General features: G+C 47.1%; 1 protein-coding gene across 50 annotated transcripts in view; it reads left to right on the top strand.

Moving 5' to 3' along the window:
• SUGP2 (SURP and G-patch domain containing 2) overlaps window positions 1–17,400 on the top strand; it is a 42,982-nt gene that overhangs the window by 1,238 nt on the left and 24,344 nt on the right. For 40 of the 50 annotated variants that reach the window (XR_010153763.1, XR_010153761.1, XR_010153765.1 and 37 more), the window contains exons 2-4: window positions 1,562–1,693; window positions 6,421–8,028; window positions 13,421–13,541. Coding sequence is in view for 16 of the 50 variants with exons in the window: in XM_063801382.1 (XP_063657452.1) it covers window positions 1,573–1,693; window positions 6,421–8,028; window positions 13,421–13,541 (1,850 nt within the window). In the remaining 34 variants the exon portion in view is untranslated. Of the gene's footprint in view, window positions 1–1,561; window positions 1,694–6,420; window positions 8,029–13,372; window positions 13,542–17,400 lie in introns of all 50 variants that reach the window. The other 10 variants (XR_010153749.1, XR_008540917.2, XR_008540916.2 and 7 more) reach the window with 1 other exon arrangement.

Raw genomic sequence — 17,400 nt, 5'->3', positions numbered from 1 at the left:
GTTGGGAGATCGCGCAAGGACCCAGCGCAGAATGAACTGTCACTAGTTCATTGTCATTGGTTGGGGGTCCCGCCACTCACTGTCGAGAGGCTTCTTTTAGAAGGGAAGGAAGTTCTCAGAGCCTCTGTGCCCTGCTGAGTCTGTGAATGGGAAAAGAGCGATCCTGGGCCAGGCGCAGTGGCTCACGGCCTGGAATCCCAGCACTTTGGGAGGCCGAAGCGGGCGAATCACTTGAGGTCAGGAATTCAAGACCAGCCTGGCCAACATGGTGAAACTCCATCTCTACCTAAAATATAAAAATTAGTCGGATGCGGTGGCGGACTCCTGTAATCCCAGCTACTCAGGAGGCTGAGGCAGGAGAATTGCTTGAGTCCAGGAGGCGGAGGTTGCAGTCAGCCGAGATCATGCCACTGCACTCCAGCCTGGGCAACAGGGAGAGTCTCAAAAAAAGGAAAAAAAAAAAAAAAAGATTGATCTCTTCTTTCCTAACCACGATTTGCGAGGGTTGTGGTCCCACCCTTCCTACTCTGTTATGCTCAGTTATGTGTGTTGGTTGACACCTTCCTCCAGCAGATAGAACTGCTTTCACAGAGCTGCTTTTAATGGATTCCAAGGAATTGGGCCCAGAGAAGGTTTGTCTTGCTCCTTTTCAGCCAGCACACACCTGTGAACTTCGTGAGGGCAGAGACCCCCTTAAAAGAGTCCAGACAAGGGATTGCTTGGGCAGATTGCTTGAGGTCAGGAGTTCGAGACCAGCCTGGCCAACCTAGCAAAACCCTGTCTCTACTTAAAAAAAAAAAAAAAAAAAAAAAAAAAAGATAAATAAAAAGGGTCCAGCTTGCCTCTGAAGTACCATGCGACGATTATGGATTACTGCCTCCTTACTTCGAGGATTAAGTGAAATAGAGCAGGTTCTGTGAGCACGCATTTTTTTTTTTTCTTTGAGACAGAGTCTCGCTCTGTCCCCCAGTCTGGAGGGCAGTGGCATGATCTCGGCTCACTGCAACCTCTGTCTCCCTGGTTCAAGCAATTCCCATGCCTCAGCCTCCTGAGTATTTGGGATTACAGGCACGTGCCACCATGCCTGGTGAAATTTTTTTTTTTTTTTTTGAGACGGAGTCTCACTCTGTTACCCATGCTGGAGTGCAGTGGCATGATCTCGGCCCACTGCAACCTCCGCCTCCTGGGTTCAAGCAATTCTCTTGCCACAGCCTCCCAAGTAGCTGGGATTAAAGGCAGGCACCACCATGCCCGGCTAATTTTTGTATTTTCAGTAGAGACAGGGTTTTGCCATGTTGGCCAGGCTGGTCTCCAACTCCTGACTTTAAATGATCCGCTCACCTCAGCCTCCCAAAGTCCTGGGATTACAGGTGTGAGCCACCACACCCAGCCTGAATTTTTTGTATTTTAGTTTCATCATGTTGCCTAGGCTGGTCTCGAACTGCTGAGCTCAGGTGATCCGCCCACCTCGACCTCCCAAAGTGCCAGGATTACAGGTATGAGCCACCGCGCCCAGCCCCAAGTTGTTGCTCTTAGTGTATTTTTTTCTCTCTCACCATAGGGCAAAATAACATGGCAGCCAGACGAATTACACAGGAGACTTTTGATGCTGTATTACAAGAAAAAGCCAAACGATATCACATGGATGCCAGTGGTGAGGCTGTAAGCGAAACTCTTCAGTTTAAAGCTCAAGGTAAAATAAAGTGTTGTTGTTGTAGTTGTTGTTTTGGTAGGGGTGTATCTTAGGGCCAAGGCAGGAAGATTACAATACCTTGGGCAAATAATACCAGTCCTCTGATCCTTAGTTTCCTTATTTAGGAGGAGATAAAGGTTTTTATTTTGGTTTGGTTTCTTTTTTGTGATAGGGTCTTACTCTCTCCCCCAGGCTGAAGTGCAGTGGCGCAGTTTTAGCTCACTGCAACCTTGAACTCCTAGGCTCAAGCCATCCTTCCATCTCTGCCTCCCAGAGTGCTGGGATTATAGGCATGAGCCACTGCACTTGGTCAGGGGATAATGTTTTGATCTGTCAGTCATCATTATGTAGTTATCTGGAGCTTCTCACCGGATATCCTCCCCGACCCACCTCAAGACAGTTTTGTTTATTGTTTGTTTGTTTGTTTGTTTGTTTGTTTTGAGACGGAGTTTCACTCTTGTCTCCCAGGCTGGAGGGCAATGGAGGGATCTTGGCTCACTGCAACCTCCGCCTCTTGGCTCACTGCAACCTCCGCCTCCTGGGTTCAAGCGATTCTCCTGCCTCAGCCTCCTGAGTAGCTGGGATTACAGGCATGCACCACCATGCCCAGCTAATTTTTCTATTTGTAGTAGAGATGAGGTTTTACCATGTTGGCCAGGCTGGTCTCGAACTCCCGACCTCAGGTGATCCACTTGCCTTGGCCTCCCAAGATGCTGGGATTACAGGCATGAGCCACTGAGCCCAGCCCAGTTTTGTTTTTTGGTGTTTTTTATGTTTTTGTTTTTTTTGTTTTTTGTTTTTTTTAATAGATATGGAGTCTTGCTATGTTGTTCAGGCTGGTCTGCAACTCCTGGGCTCAAGCGATCCTCCCACCTCTGCCTTCAGCATGTTGCGATTACAGGCGTGAGCCACTGCTCCCAGCCCCAAGACAGGTTCTTGGATCCATTTCCTGGCTCCATCCCCGTCACCGCTGCCCAGGTTTAAGCTCTACTAGTTCTTTTTTTTTTTTATTTGAGACAGAGTCTTGTACTGTCGCCCAGGCTGGAGTGCAGTGACGTAATTTTGGCTCACTGTGGCCTGTGCCTCCTGGATTCAAGCGATTCTCCTGCCTCAGCCTCCCGAGTAGCTGAGATTACAGGTGCCTGCCACCATGCCCGGCTAATTTTTTTATATTTCTTTTAGTGAAGATGGGGTTTCACTATGTTGATCAGGCTGGTTTTGAACTCCTGACCTTGTGATCTGCCCGCCTCAGCCTCCCAAAGTGCTGGGAGGATCACAAGGTCAGGAGATCGAGACCATCCTGTGAATGGTGAAACCCCGTCTTTACTAAAAATAAAAAATAAAAAAAATTAGCCAGGTGTGGTTGTGGGTGCCTGTGGTCCCAGCTACTTGGGAGGCTGAGGCGGGATAATGCCGTGAACCCGGGAGGTGGAGCTTGCAGTGAGCCAAGATTGCTCTACTGCACTCCAGCCTGGGCGACAGAGCGAGACTCCATCTCAAAAAAAAAAAGAAAAAAAATGGCCGGGCGCAGTGGCTCAAGCCTGTAATCCTAGCACTTTGGGAGGCCGAGGTGGGCAGATCACAAGGTCAGGAGATCGAGACCATCCTGGCTAACACGGTGAAACCCTGTCTCTACTAAAAATATTAGCAGGGCGTGGTGGCGGGCGCCTGTAGTCCCAGCTACTCGGGAGGCTGAGGCAGGAGAATGGCGTGAACCCGGGAGGCGGAGGTTGCAGTGAGCCAAGATTGTGCCACTGCACTCCAGCCTGGGTGACAGAGCAAGACTCCGTCTCAAAAAAAAAAAAAAAAATTTATCTGGGCATGGTGGCATGCGCCTATGGCCCTGGCTACTTGGGAGGCTGAGGCAGGAAGTTCGCTTGTGCCCAGGAAGTCGAGGCTGCAGTAAGCTGTGTTTGTGCCATTATACTCCAGCCTGGGCCAAAGAGTGAGACCCTGTCTCAAAAAAAGATGGCCAGGTGCAGTGGCTTACACATGTAATCTCAGCACTTTGGGAGGCCAAGGTGGGCAGATCACCTGAGGTCAGGAGTTTGAGACCAGTCTGGCCAACATGGTGAAACCCCGTGTCTACTAAAAATACAAAAATGTGGCAGGCCCCTATAATCCCAGCTACCCAGGAGGCTGAGACAGAAGAATAGCTTGAACCCAGGAGGTGGAGGTTGCAGTGAGCCGAGATTGCACCACTGCACTCCAGCGTGGGTGACAGAACGAGACTCCGTCTCAAAAAAAAAAGACAGATGAGGGGGCCGTGGGTGGGAGAGGACTAGAAACCTAGCAGTATGCTAGGTGATTCTGGAACATTTCTTTGTTGCAAAGCAGTCTATCGTTTAGCCTTTCTCTGTTTCTCTGCTCTACTCTGAACTTTTCATCTCCTCATAAAGGGTATGAGAAAATTCTCTTGAGTAGAATCCAGCCATCACTCTCTCACTAATGTTCCCTCCCTAATCATGCCATCAATACCAATCATCAATACCTGGGTTATCACAGTGGATTTCTTGCAGGAACATCCACGTCTGTGCTCATCTCCTTTAATCTGTTCCCTGCGCAGCAGCCAGTGAGATCATCCCTCTGCTTAGAACTCTTCACTAGCCTTCTGTCTCTCCCAGAGTAAATTCCAGAGTACCACTGAGGGCCCGACTTGGATCTGGTACTTCTTCTCCATTTGTGTCTCTTATATTAGTGGTTCCCTAACTTTGTAGCATGTTAGCGTCACCTGCGGGCCTTTTAAAAACCCTGATGCCCAGGTCATGCCCTTATTTAATTAAGTAACAATGTCTGGGGAGGTGGTCCCTGGGGCTCCAGTAGCAGAGTTTGGGAGCTGCCTTCCTACCACTTGGCCTTTCATTCCCTGTGTTCCCTTCTGTCTACATTGGCCCCCTACTGGTCCCACCTCAGGGTCTTGTCCTCATTCCCCCTCTGCCTGGAAGGCTTCCCTTTGTAACTGTACAGTCTGGCTCCTCATGCCAGGCCACTGCTGCTAGATAAAGTGTCAGAGCTATGCAGCTGGGCACGGTGGCTCATGCCTGTAATCCCAGCACTTTGGGAGGCCGAGGTGGGCGGATCACAAGGTCAGGAGTTCCAGACCAGCCTGGCCAATGTGGTGAAACCCTGTCTCTACTAAAAATACAAAAGTTAGCCGGGCATGGTGGCGGGTGCCTGTATTCCCAGCTACTCAGGAGGCGGAGGCAGGAGAATCGCTTGAACCTGGGAGGTGGAGGTTGCAGTGAGCCGAGATCGCACCCTTGCACTCCAGCACTACAGCCTGGGCAACAGAGCGAGAATCTGTCTCAAAAAAAAAAGAAAAAAAAAAGCGTCAGAGCTACCCTCCTTGACTAGCCTGTCTCAAAATGTCATTGCCTCCTCAGGTTCCCACGTGCTTGATTTGTCTTCTTGGTACTTAACTTGCATCTGATATATTTTTGTTTATTGTCTGGCTCTCTCAACTGACAAGTTTGGAAGAGTTCTCATTTTCTTGCTGTAACTTCAGTGCCTAGTACAGTGCTTGCGCTCAGTAGGTGCCCAGTTTGTACTTGTTGAACAAGTGAACTAGGATTTATATACGACTTTGGCTTCCTGTGGCCTCTTAACCTATTGCTACCTCCTGGCACCTCTCCTTCCCTGTTCATTTGATTTTTTTTTTAACTAGGTCATCAATTCTGATTGAAAAGCTAGAAAGAAAGGCATTCCATGAAAACTCTCCCTGAGGCCCACTGTTCTCATATGCCCGTAGTTCACTTCTCTTCCTCGCTTCTTACAGTTTCTCCATGTGTGATTAAGCAAATGCAAGTACATCTTCCCCTCCGCCCTTTTTTATTTTTGACAGAGATAGGGTCTCGCTATGTTGCCCAGGCTGGTCTCAAACTCCTGGGCTCAAGTGATCCTCCCACTCGGCCTCCCAAAGTGCAGGGATTATAGGTTTGAGCCACTGTGCCTGGCCCATTTCCCCTTTTCTACATGGAGAAGGACAGAATTGGGCACTGTTCAGTTTCCATCATGGCCTCTCTTGATGTATCTTGTTAAGCTTCTGCCTTCCCTCCTGCCTGCCTCGGTCTGTGGTTTTTCAGCTCCAGAGAGAGGGTTGATTGGCCTGGCCGACCTTTCTGAGGGATGGGTTCAGCCAGCTTTGGGTCAGCTGTGGTGGGTGTGGTGTTAGCTATGGTTCCTCTAGCCTCACGGTGGCACTGTGGGCTGAGACTTCCTTCTAAGAGGCAGTGAAGGCAGGTAGCCTCAGTAAAACCTGTCTGTTCTGAGATAGAAGTAGAAACACAGAAGTGCTCCAGTTGCAGTAAAAATATCCAGGTTATTTGGGGACCAAACACCCTTTCCTCAGACTAAAAGAGGGATTGTCAACCCAGATGGCTAGAGAGTAGGGGGATCTGAATGAGCGAGGGCTGTTGGTGCCAACTTAGAGAGTCTGTGTCTTGCCCGTCAGGCTGCTGCTGCCCAGCCTGGGTTGACGTCATCAGGGCAAACTCAGGCTTGGTGCTTATAGGTCTTCTGTTTTAGTAAGTAGTCGATCCAGATTTTTAAGGGACACCACACGCATTTTAAATGTTGGCAACAAATACAGATTGGCAAAAAGCACTGAGGTGTATAAAGCAGTTTTGCTGCCTGGTGATCCGTGGACTGTTTGTTTGCACTGTTTGCATTCTCTGGTCTAAAGTATCTTTTGGCTTCTTTTTTTTTTTTTTTTGGATGGTTTATTTCAGATCTCTTAAGGGCAGTCCCAAGATCCAGAGCAGAGATGTATGATGACGTCCACAGCGATGGCAGATACTCCCTCAGTGGATCTGTAGCTCACTCTAGAGATGCCGGAAGAGAAGGCCTGAGAAGTGACGTATTTCCAGGGCCTTCCTTCAGATCAAGCAACCCTTCCATCAGTGATGACAGCTACTTTCGCAAAGAATGTGGCCGGGATCTGGAATTTTCTCACTCTGATTCTCGGGACCAGGTCATTGGCCACCGGAAATTGGGGCATTTCCGTTCTCAGGACTGGAAATTTGCGCTCCGTGGTTCTTGGGAACAAGACTTTGGCCATCCAGTTTCTCAAGAGTCCTCTTGGTCACAGGAGTATAGTTTTGGTCCCTCTGCAGTTTTGGGGGACTTTGGATCTTCCAGGCTGATTGAGAAAGAGTGTTTGGAGAAGGAGAGTCGGAATTATGACGTGGACCATCCTGGGGAGGCTGACTCTGTGCTTAGGGGCAGCAGTCAAGTCCAGGCCAGAGGTCGAGCTCTAAACATCGTTGACCAGGAAGGTTCCCTCCTAGGAAAGGGGGAGACTCAGGGCCTGCTCACAGCTAAGGGGGGTGTTGGGAAACTTGTCACATTGAGAAATGTGAGCACAAAAAAAATACCCACCGTGAATCGTATTACTCCCAAAACTCAGGGCACTAACCAAATCCAGAAAAACACTCCAAGTCCTGATGTGACCCTGGGGACAAACCCAGGGACAGAAGATATCCAGTTCCCCATTCAGAAGATCCCTCTGGGGCTGGATCTGAAGAATCTTCGGCTCCCCAGAAGAAAGATGAGCTTTGACATCATAGATAAGTCTGATGTTTTTTCAAGATTTGGGATAGAAATAATCAAATGGGCAGGATTCCACACCATAAAAGATGATATTAAATTTTCCCAACTTTTCCAGACTCTCTTTGAACTTGAAACAGAAACCTGTGCTAAAATGCTTGCCTCATTCAAATGTTCCTTAAAACCAGAGCACAGAGATTTTTGCTTTTTTACTATCAAATTTTTAAAGCACTCTGCTTTGAAAACACCCAGAGTTGATAATGAGTTTTTAAACATGCTTTTAGACAAAGGTGCTGTGAAGACCAAAAATTGCTTTTTTGAAATCATAAAGCCTTTTGACAAGTACATAATGAGACTTCAAGACCGGCTTCTGAAGAGTGTCACACCTTTGCTTATGGCCTGCAATGCCTACGAGCTAAGTGTCAAGATGAAGACCCTCAGTAACCCCCTGGACTTGGCTCTTGCCCTAGAAACCACCAACTCTCTCTGCCGGAAGTCTTTGGCCCTTTTGGGACAGACATTTTCCTTGGCCTCTTCTTTCCGGCAGGAGAAAATCTTAGAAGCTGTCGGCCTGCAAGATATAGCTCCCTCACCTGCTGCGTTTCCAAACTTCGAAGACTCCACTTTGTTTGGGCGAGAGTACATAGACCACCTGAAGGCCTGGCTAGTCAGCAGCGGATGTCCCCTCCAGGTTAAGAAAGCCGAACCAGAGCCGACGCGAGAGGAGGAGAAAATGATTCCTCCTATGAAACCTGAAATTCAGGCCAAGGCTCCAAGTAGTCTGAGTGATGGTAAGGAAATCAGCCAAAGTTTCTATTTGTTGTTTTTCGTGTTTCTTTGGTAATGTCTTTTATTCGAGATTTTTTTACACAGAAGTTCTTTAGCCAATTGGAAACATATCAGGATTTTAGTAGAAAACGCACATTGGCCAATATATGTCTGCCATTCATTCTGTGAATGTGTATTAGGAATCTGCTGTTTACCATAGAAGTCTTTAGACAGCCGGGTGTGGTGGCACACGCCTGTAATCCCAGCACTTTGGGAGGCTGAGGCGGCAGATCACTTAAGACCAAGAGTTTGAGACCAGCCTGGCCAACATGGTGAAACCCCATCTCTACTAAAAATACAAAAACTAGCCGGGTGTGGTGGCACGCACCTGAAATCCCAGCTACTCGGGAGGCTGAGGCAGGAGAATCCACTTGGACCTGGGAGGCGGAGGTTTCAGTGAGCTGAGATCACCCCACTGCACTCCAACCTGGGTGACAGAGCAAGACTCTGTCTCAGAAAAATAAAAATTTTTAGACATTTTTAGGTCAAATACCTCTCTGGGAATTTGGTAGAAAGCTGTGGCCATTGCCAGAAAAAATGCTCATCTATTCATGCACAATTTTACCTATATCATCCGGGGGATTCGTACCTTTCTGCAGCCAAGGTTAAGAACGCTTGTTCCTTTTTTTTTCTTTTCAACCTTTGAAAAAAAAGAAGGGTTGACTTTCTTTCCTTGTTTTTGTTTTTTTGAGACAGGGTCGTGCTCTGTCACCCAGGCTGGAGTGCAGTGGCATGACCATGGCTCACTGTAGCCCTGACCTCCTGGGCTCAAGTGATCCTTCCGCCTCAGCCTCCTGAGTAGCTGGGACTATAGGCATGTACCACCATGCCTGGCTAACTTTTTTTGTATTTTTTTGTAGAGAATCATGTTGCCCAGACTGGTCTCGAACTCCTGAGCTCAAGTGATCTACCTGCCTCAGCCTCCCAAAGTGCTGGGATTATAGGTGTGAGTCACTGCACCTGGCCTGGAACCCTTGTTCCAACATGTCCCCACAAGGTATTACTAGAAGGGAGAAAAGACACAGAGCACTGTCTCTGAGGAATCCCCAGGCTCCTGAGGGAAGAAAATCACAAAGACCAGTCACTTGTGAGCCAGGGGTGGTAGCACATGTCTGAAATCCCAGCTACTTGGGAGGCTGAGGAGGGAGGATTGCTTGAGGCCAGGAGTTCAAGGCTGCAGTGACCTATGATTGCGTCTGTGAATAGCCACCGCACTCCAGCCTGGGCTAGAATCACCCTGTCTCTCAATAAACCAAAACAAAAAAACAGTCACCCCTGTGCTAGAATTAAAGCGACACAGGAGAGGCTCCAGTCTAGCCTGGAAAGTTGGAGAGGTCGTGCTTGAGCTGTATTGAGGGATGTGTAGGGAACAGCCAGGTCATTCCACATAGTGGATACACCTTTTCGCCCTACTCACTTTTGTAGACTGGCTAAAGTTGGTGAATCACTTAAGTACACCTGCTAATTAGCAGTTATCATTGGCTTTCTGGGGAGAGGAAAAGGCCAAGGAGGAGAAATAGAAGTGATGAACTGTTTGGTTTCCCTCTTCCTTCCTCCTAAGCTCCCAGAATGGACTCTCACAGCCCAGACATCCCAGAGGTCACGAGCACACATGGTAACCATGCTGTCTTAACTCTTGTGATAGGGAGAAAGCACTTTTCCCACTGATGTGGTTTTCACCTTCCATTGCCCCCAGTCCAGTGGGGAAGTCTCATTTGTTCCTGACTTTCTTTGCTCTTTCACCACCCTCAGGAAGCCCCAACAGCACTAGACACTGGATAGGTCCCACCACATACAGGTGGCCACACCTACTCCCAGAGAGGGATCCTTCCAGAAGTAGGCTCAGGGCTTAAGGGACCCTACTCCCCAATCCCTCACAAAGTGATGGCATACTGTATGAAGGAAGAAAAGTCACCGATAACCTAAAGTGGTTATAACCCACCCACTTACCCTCCCACAGTCTTTGATGTTCCCCCTGCTTTCCTGCAGCTGCAGGCATGCTGGACTGAAAATGCTACCGCCTGCTCTTCTACATGATTGCCAGAAAGCCCTCTTTGTTTCCACAGCCTTTGCTACATCCTGATATTGACCTAATGTAAATTACCTCACCTTTCCCTTGATGCTGGACTCATGCTGCCTTTTACTAGAGGTTTCTGAAGCCAGACAGACCTGGGTTCACATGTAGTTAGCATCTGCAAGCCTCAGTTCCCTGTCTGGATAGCGGGATAGGTGGCGGCAGGGCCCACATCTCATGAGGCTGCCCCACCGCTGCTTATGTTCCTGTTAGAAATGCTATAATGGGCCAGGCGCAGTGGCTCATGCCTGTAATCCCAGCACTTTCGGAGGCCGAGGCGGGTGGATCATGAGGTCAGGAGATCGAAACCATCCTGGCTAACACGGTGAAACCCCGTCTCTACTAAAAATACAAAAAATTAGTCGGGCGTGGTGGCATGTGCCTGTAGTCCCAGCTACTCGGAAGGCTGAGGCAGGATAATCGCTTGAACCCAGGAGGCAGAGGTTGCAGTGAGCCGAGATCTTGCCACTGCTCTCCAGCCTGGCGACAGAGCGAGACTCTGTCTCCAAAAAAAGAAAAAAAAGAAAAAAAGAAGTGCTGGAATGGGCTGGGTGCAGTCGTTCACAGCTATAATCCCAACACTTTGGGAAGCTGAAGCAGGTGGATCACCTGAGGTCAGGAGTTCGAGACCAGCCTGGCCAACATGACGAAACCTGTCTCTACTAAAAATCAAAAATTAGCCTGGCATGGTGGCACATGCCTATAATCCCAGCTACTTGGGAAGCTGAGGCAGGAGAGATGCTTGAACTTGGGAAGTGGAGGTTGCAGTGAGCCTAGAGCACACCACTCCACTCCAGCCTGGGTGATGAGCAAAAGTCCATCTAGAAAAAAAAAAAAAATGCTGGAATGACATCTTTGGTTGAATGCTTTGGTTATTACTGTTAGTTTTATTGTTTTTAATTCTCCTTGAAAGGGTACATTCTCAGGAGTAGGATTGCTGGGCCAAAGCTGTGACCCACTTTCTGACCCTTGTTCATGGTCATCCTAGCTAAAGATGACCAAATTTGCAGGGGTCCCTAAATTTCATTGCTGACTGTAAACCTCAACATCTTTTGTAAAATCATGTAAAACTAGTAGCTCTGTAAAAAGAGAGCCATGAAAAAAAAAGCAGTTTCATAGGGGACATACTTGGAATAACATGGCAGTTGAAGGATTGACTCATCATGTGTGAGGAGCTCACACTAGTGTTTAAAATAAGCTGAAAGCTGCAACATGGACACAGACGGGCACAGGACTATGCAATCATTTACAGAACAAACTGGAAAACCTCGCTAGTTCAGCAGTGATTTTAATTGAGTTGAGTGGCTGAACAAATAGACCATTCTTTGCTTTTTTTTTTTTTTTTTGAGATGGAATTTTGCTCTTGTTGCCCAGGCTAGAGTGCAATGGCATGATCTCGGCTCACCGCTATCTCCGCCTCCCAGGTTCAAGCGATTCTCCTGCCTCAGCCTCCCTAGTAGCTGGGATTATAGGCATGTGCCACCACACCTGGCTAATTTTATATTTTTAGTAGAGACGGGGTTTCTCCATGTTGGTCAGGCTGGTCTCGAACTCCTGACCTCAGGTGATCCGCCCGCCTCGGCCTCCCAAAGTGCTGGGATTACAGGAATGAGCCATTGTGCCCGGCCATCATTCTGTACTTTTAAAACTAGCCAATTGTTAGGAAACTAAACAATCTTACCATTCGAAGAAACATGTTCTGTGTTGCTGGCAGCATTGTAAATTTAAAGTCATATTGGAGGACATTCACACTTTAAAAAATATTTTGGGCAGGGCATGGTGGCTCATGCCTATAATCCCAGCACTTTGGGAGGTAAAGGAGGGTGGATCTCTTGAGCCCAAGAATTGGAGACCAGCCTGAGCAATGTGGCGAAGCCTCGTCTGTACAAAAAAATAAAGCTATACGTGGTGGCGCATGTCTGTAATCCCAGCTACTTGGGAGGCTGAGGCCTGAGAATTGCTTGAGCCTAGGAGTTCGAGGCTGCAGTGAGCTGTCATGGGACCACTGCACTCCAGCCTGGGCAACAGAGTGAGACCCCATCTCAAAAAAGGAAAAATTTGTCTTTTTTTTTTTTGAGACGGGATCTCACTCTGACGCTCAGGCTGGAGTGCAGTGGCGCAATCTCGGCTCACTGCAAGCTCCACCTCCTGGGTTCACGCTATTCTCCTGCCTCAGCCTCCCAAGTAGCTGGGACTACAGGCGCCTGCCACCATGCCCAGCTAATTTTTTTGTATTTTTTTAGTAGAAATGGAGTTTCATCGTGTTAGCCAGGCTGGTCTCGATCTCCTGACCTCGTGATCCACCTGCCTTGGCCTCCCAAAGTGCTGGGATTACAGGCGTGAGCCACTGTGCCTGGCCAAAATTTGTTTCTTATACATTCAGCAGATATTTTCTGTGAACATGTAATTTGGGATCACTGACCTTTTTATTTATTTATTTATTCATTTATTTATTTATTTTGTGATGGAGTCTCGCTGTATCCCACCATGCCTGGCTAATTTTTTTTTTTTTTTTTTTTTGTATTTTAGCAGAGACGGAGTTTCACCATGTTGCCCAGGGTGGTCTTGAACTCCTGAGCTCAGGCAATCCACCCCGCTCAGCCTCCCAAAGTGCTAGGATTACAGGTGTGAGCCACCGTGCCCGGCTGACCTTTTTTTTTTTTTCTTTTTTTTTTTAATTGGAGAAAATTTTTTGTGAATTGATATATATATTTTCTGATTACAAAACACAAGTTTTTTTTTTAAGTTCTTAAAGCATAAGGAAAATGAAATTCCTGATAATTCTACCCCCATAACCTCTGTTAACATATTTCCTAACATATTTCCTTATAGTCTTCTTTCTATGTATCCATATTTATATTTTTTATTCCCACCTTTATATTGAGAACCATAACCTAGATACATTTTTATATATTTTATACTAGATATTTATATTTTCCACTTTAATGTTATGAACACTCAAATTATTAAGTAATATGTGAAAAATGGTATCAAATTGCTATATATCTTTCTTTTTCTAGAGCATATACATAAATTGCTCTGTCCAGTCATTGAAAGCTGTGACTGTTTCTCTCCTAGTGGTTATACTGTTACATTTTTTAGGAGGAGATTTTGCATATTGGTTGTTTTCCTCTTTTCAATGCTGGTGTCTTGTGAATGAGGATTTCGGTTGTTGATGCCTGCTTGGGTTCAGCACTAAGCCCCCAACTACTCAATTATCCTCGTCTTCCCAGAGCCCACATTCAGCATATTTCTCAGAGAAGCTGTTCTGTGTGTTCCAGCCGTCCCCCAGCGAGCAGATCACAGGGTAGTGGGCACCATCGACCAGCTTGTGAAACGTGTCATCGAAGGCAGCCTGTCTCCCAAAGAGAGAACTCTTCTCAAAGAGGACCCTGCTTACTGGTAGGTCTTTAAATGTCCACCCTGTGAATCCCTCTCATGGAGTATATGGCAAAATTTGGGTCACTCTGATGGTGTTGAGAGCAGAGGGTGAGATACTTGAGCAAGTGGTGTTCTCCAGTGAGAAGAGCATGAGGGTGGCTCAGATTTAGGTGGGTTCAGCGAGCCCCAGCTCTGCTGCAGACCAGTGGTAGGCCAGCTGGGTGGGTGGCCTTCTCTCACCTGTGACTACAGCTCCAAGTCCCTGCTGGGCTGTTTTAAGGTTGCAGTGAGATGTGCATGCAGAGAATACAGAGTAAGGGTAGTAAGATTAGTAATACATCATTGCAGTTGTTTGCAATTTATTGCTAATATTTGTTAAACTGTCTTTTGCTTAATTGCCTCTTTATGTAAATAGAACAACTTTTTTTTTTTTTTTTTTTTTTTTTTTGAGACGGAGTCTTGCTCTGTCGCCCAGGCTGGAGTGCAGTGGCGCTATCTCGGCTCACCGAACCTCCGCCTCCCGGGTTCATGCCTTTGTCCTGCCTCAGCCTCCCGAGTAGCTGGGACTACAGGAGCCCACCACCACGCCTGGCTAATTTTTTGTGTTTTTAGTAGAGATGGGGTTTCATAGTGTTAGCCAGGATGGTCTCGATCTCCTGACCTCATGATCCACCTGCCTCAGCCTCCCAAAGTGCTGGGATTACAGGTGTGAGCCACCGCGCCCGGCCGAACAACTTATTAAAATTACAGTTTGTGTCCTAAATATAGTACTTTCTTATTAGAGAAAGTAAAGAACAAGCCAGAGAAGAGTCTTGCTCTGTCACCCAGTCTGGAGTACAGTGGCGCAATCTTGGCTTACTGCAACCTCCGTCTCCTGAGTTCAAGCGATTCTCGTGCCTCAGCCTCCCAAGTAGCTGGGATTACAGGTGCACGACATGAGGCAGGTCACCTCAGCAGAGGCAATGGCCAGTTCTGTCCACAGGGCTCCAGTGGCAACAAATAATGCTTGTGGGGTGTGAGGGTGGAAGGTCTCAAATCTGTGTATTTTTAGTAGAGATGGGGTTTCACCATGTTGGCCAGGTTGGTCTCGAACTCCTGACCTCAGGTGACCCACCTGCCTTGGCCTCCCAAAGTGCTGGGATTACAGGCGTAAGCCACTGTGCTGGGCTAAGACACCATTTCTCTAAAAAAAAAAAAAAGTGATGATCAGTGCTTTGATTGTATTTCTGCCTACCTTTCTGGCAGTTTATTATGATATCTGGGCGTGAAACTGCTGGGTTAAAGCTCATGTTAGAGGCTTTTGATTTATGTCAGTTTCTCAGCTGCAGCACTTTTTATTTTTATTATTATTATTTGTTAACGGAATCTTGCTCTGTCGCCAGGCTGGAGTATAGTGATGCGATCTCGGCTCACTACAACCTCTGTTTCCCAGGTTCAAGCAATTCTTGTGCCTCAGCCTCCCAAGTAACTGGGATTACAGGTGCCCGCCACCACACCCAGCTAATTTTTTGTATTTTAGTAGAGACGGGGTTTTACCATGTTGCCCAGGGTGGTCTTGAACTCCTGAAATCATGCGATCCGCCTGCCTCGGCCTCCCAAAGTGCTGGGATTACAGGCATGAGCCACCGCGCCCAGCCTCAGCTGCAGCACTGAGGCTGGATCATTCTGTATTAGGGTTGGAGCTGTCCTGGACATTGCAGGCTGTTTAGCAGCATCTGTGGCCTCTATCCGTTTGATGTTAGTAGGACCTTCTATCTCACTAGTAACAACCCAGAATACATCCAGACACTGCCTGGTGTCCCATGGCAGGCAGAGCTGCCCCTGATGGAGACCATTGATGTTTATCATTAGATTACTCTCCATAGGTTATCTGTACTAATTGACTTTCTCACTGCTACTCTGTAAGTGTGCTGTGCCCTCTTTTGTTTTCTGTTTTTTGTTAGTGACAGGATCTCACTCTGTTGCCCAGGCTGCAATGCAGGGGTGCTATCACAGCCCACTGCAGCCTTGACCTCCTGAGTGTGCCCTTTTTGGTAGTCAGATTGTACCCATACTGGACTTGCTATGCTTGCTGTTGTAATTACTAAAGATGCTTGAAAGGCATACATTTCCATGTCTTTGGTCCTACCCACCATGATTTACCAAGGGGAAGGTTGGAGCTTATTGTGGTTTTATTTTTACAAAATTCTTGAGTTTGGATTATTTTCATGTATTGAATGAGGTAGGCATGTAACTTAAAAGTTAAAAATTCCCAAATAACCTAATTGTCCCAGCATCATTTATTGAATACTTTTTATTTAATAAACACTTGTGCCTTCTGTGCAGTTGGTACTGTTCTAAGCACATTACTGATTTAAGCACTAGCTGGTTGAATCCTCATAAACAACGTTGGGAGGCAGGTCTATTGCTATGCTTATTTTACAGACAAGAAACTTTGAGGCTCCAAGAGCCCTCTTGCCTTGAGGATCCACAACTAGTAAGAGGCAGAGTTGAGATTCAAATCCAGGGTCTGTGGTCTGAACCAGTGTGCATGTTGAAGGATTGTCAGATTGACAGATGCAAGCAGATACCGACCCTCTTGGTAAGAAGGCATCCAGACTTAGAAGGCCCAGGGGCACTTTACAGGTGGTTGATAAGGTGATTAGGCTGGAGGAATAGGAGGCCCTGAGAGGCCTGGGGGCTGGTGCCTCTGCCCCATGACCCCTGCACATGGCCCAGTGGTCTCATGACCACTGATAACCAGGGGCAGCAGACGGAAGCCAGAGTCAGGGGTATGTTTGGATAGGGGGCAGGGCAGGGTACAAAATCAGAAATAAGCGGCCGGGCATGGTGGCTCACACCTATAATGTGGGTGGATCACGAGATCAGGAGATCGAGACCATCCTGGCGAACACGGTGAAACCCTGTCTCTACTAAAAATACAAAAAAAAATTAGCCAGGCCTGGTGGCGGGTGCCTGTAGTTCCAGAAATAAGCATCAAACTAAGAACTGATATTTGAGGTAAACCAGTATCATGAAAGAGAATCACCAAACTCAACCAACTCCTGACACCCTAGAAGACAGAGTCACTATGAGAAAGAGGAGGTGTAGTCTATAAATATGTATGTGTAATGAATAGTCTCAGGTAATAAGAGTATATTGTATCCATGAAACAGACACTGGTTGCTATGAAAACGATTCTATTAAGGATCTTGGAAATGAAAAATAGATTGAAATAAAAATCTCAGCGGTTGGCTGATAGAATAGATCCTGAAGAAGGAAAGATTTAGGAGTTGGTCCCAGAGACTTTATCATCCAAAAACTCCTTCACAAGGAATTACCTGGCTGGGTGCAGTGGCTCACGCCTGTAATCCCAACACTTTGGGAGACCGAGGGGGACAGATGACTTGAGGTTGGGAGTTCGAGACCAGCCTGGCCAACATAGTGAAACCCTGTCTCTAATAAAAATACAAAAAATTAGCTGGGCGTGGTGGCAGGCGCCTGTAATCCCAGCTACTTGGGAGACCGAGGCACGAGAATCACTTGAACCCCGGAGGCAGAGGTTGCAGTGAGCCAAGATCGCACCACTGCACTCCAGCCTGGGTACAATGGAGCATGACTCTGTCTCAAAAAAAAAAGAAGGAATTACCAAGAGACTGTAAGAGGAAACAGTGTGATACAAAAGCACAGCAATAAGTAAAGAAACTGCTAAACTTAGGTTTCTGGTGTGCATGTTTGAATTCTTAAGTCAAAATGCTCCTTGTATGTTGTATTTAACAAAACAGTCAATTGAACGCATAATGAAAAGCCAAATGTTTCTGCTGTGACCTGTTTCCATGTTCCACTCCTTGAAGGCAGTCACTTAGTTCTTCAAACTACTTCTCACGGCTACCTCTGTATC

This window comes from Pan troglodytes, chromosome 20 (assembly GCF_028858775.2).
Source record: "Pan troglodytes isolate AG18354 chromosome 20, NHGRI_mPanTro3-v2.0_pri, whole genome shotgun sequence".
Lineage (NCBI taxonomy): Eukaryota > Metazoa > Chordata > Mammalia > Primates > Hominidae > Pan > Pan troglodytes.
Note: the sequence above shows the minus strand (reverse complement) of the source record. Positions and strands in the feature narration are given on the sequence as shown.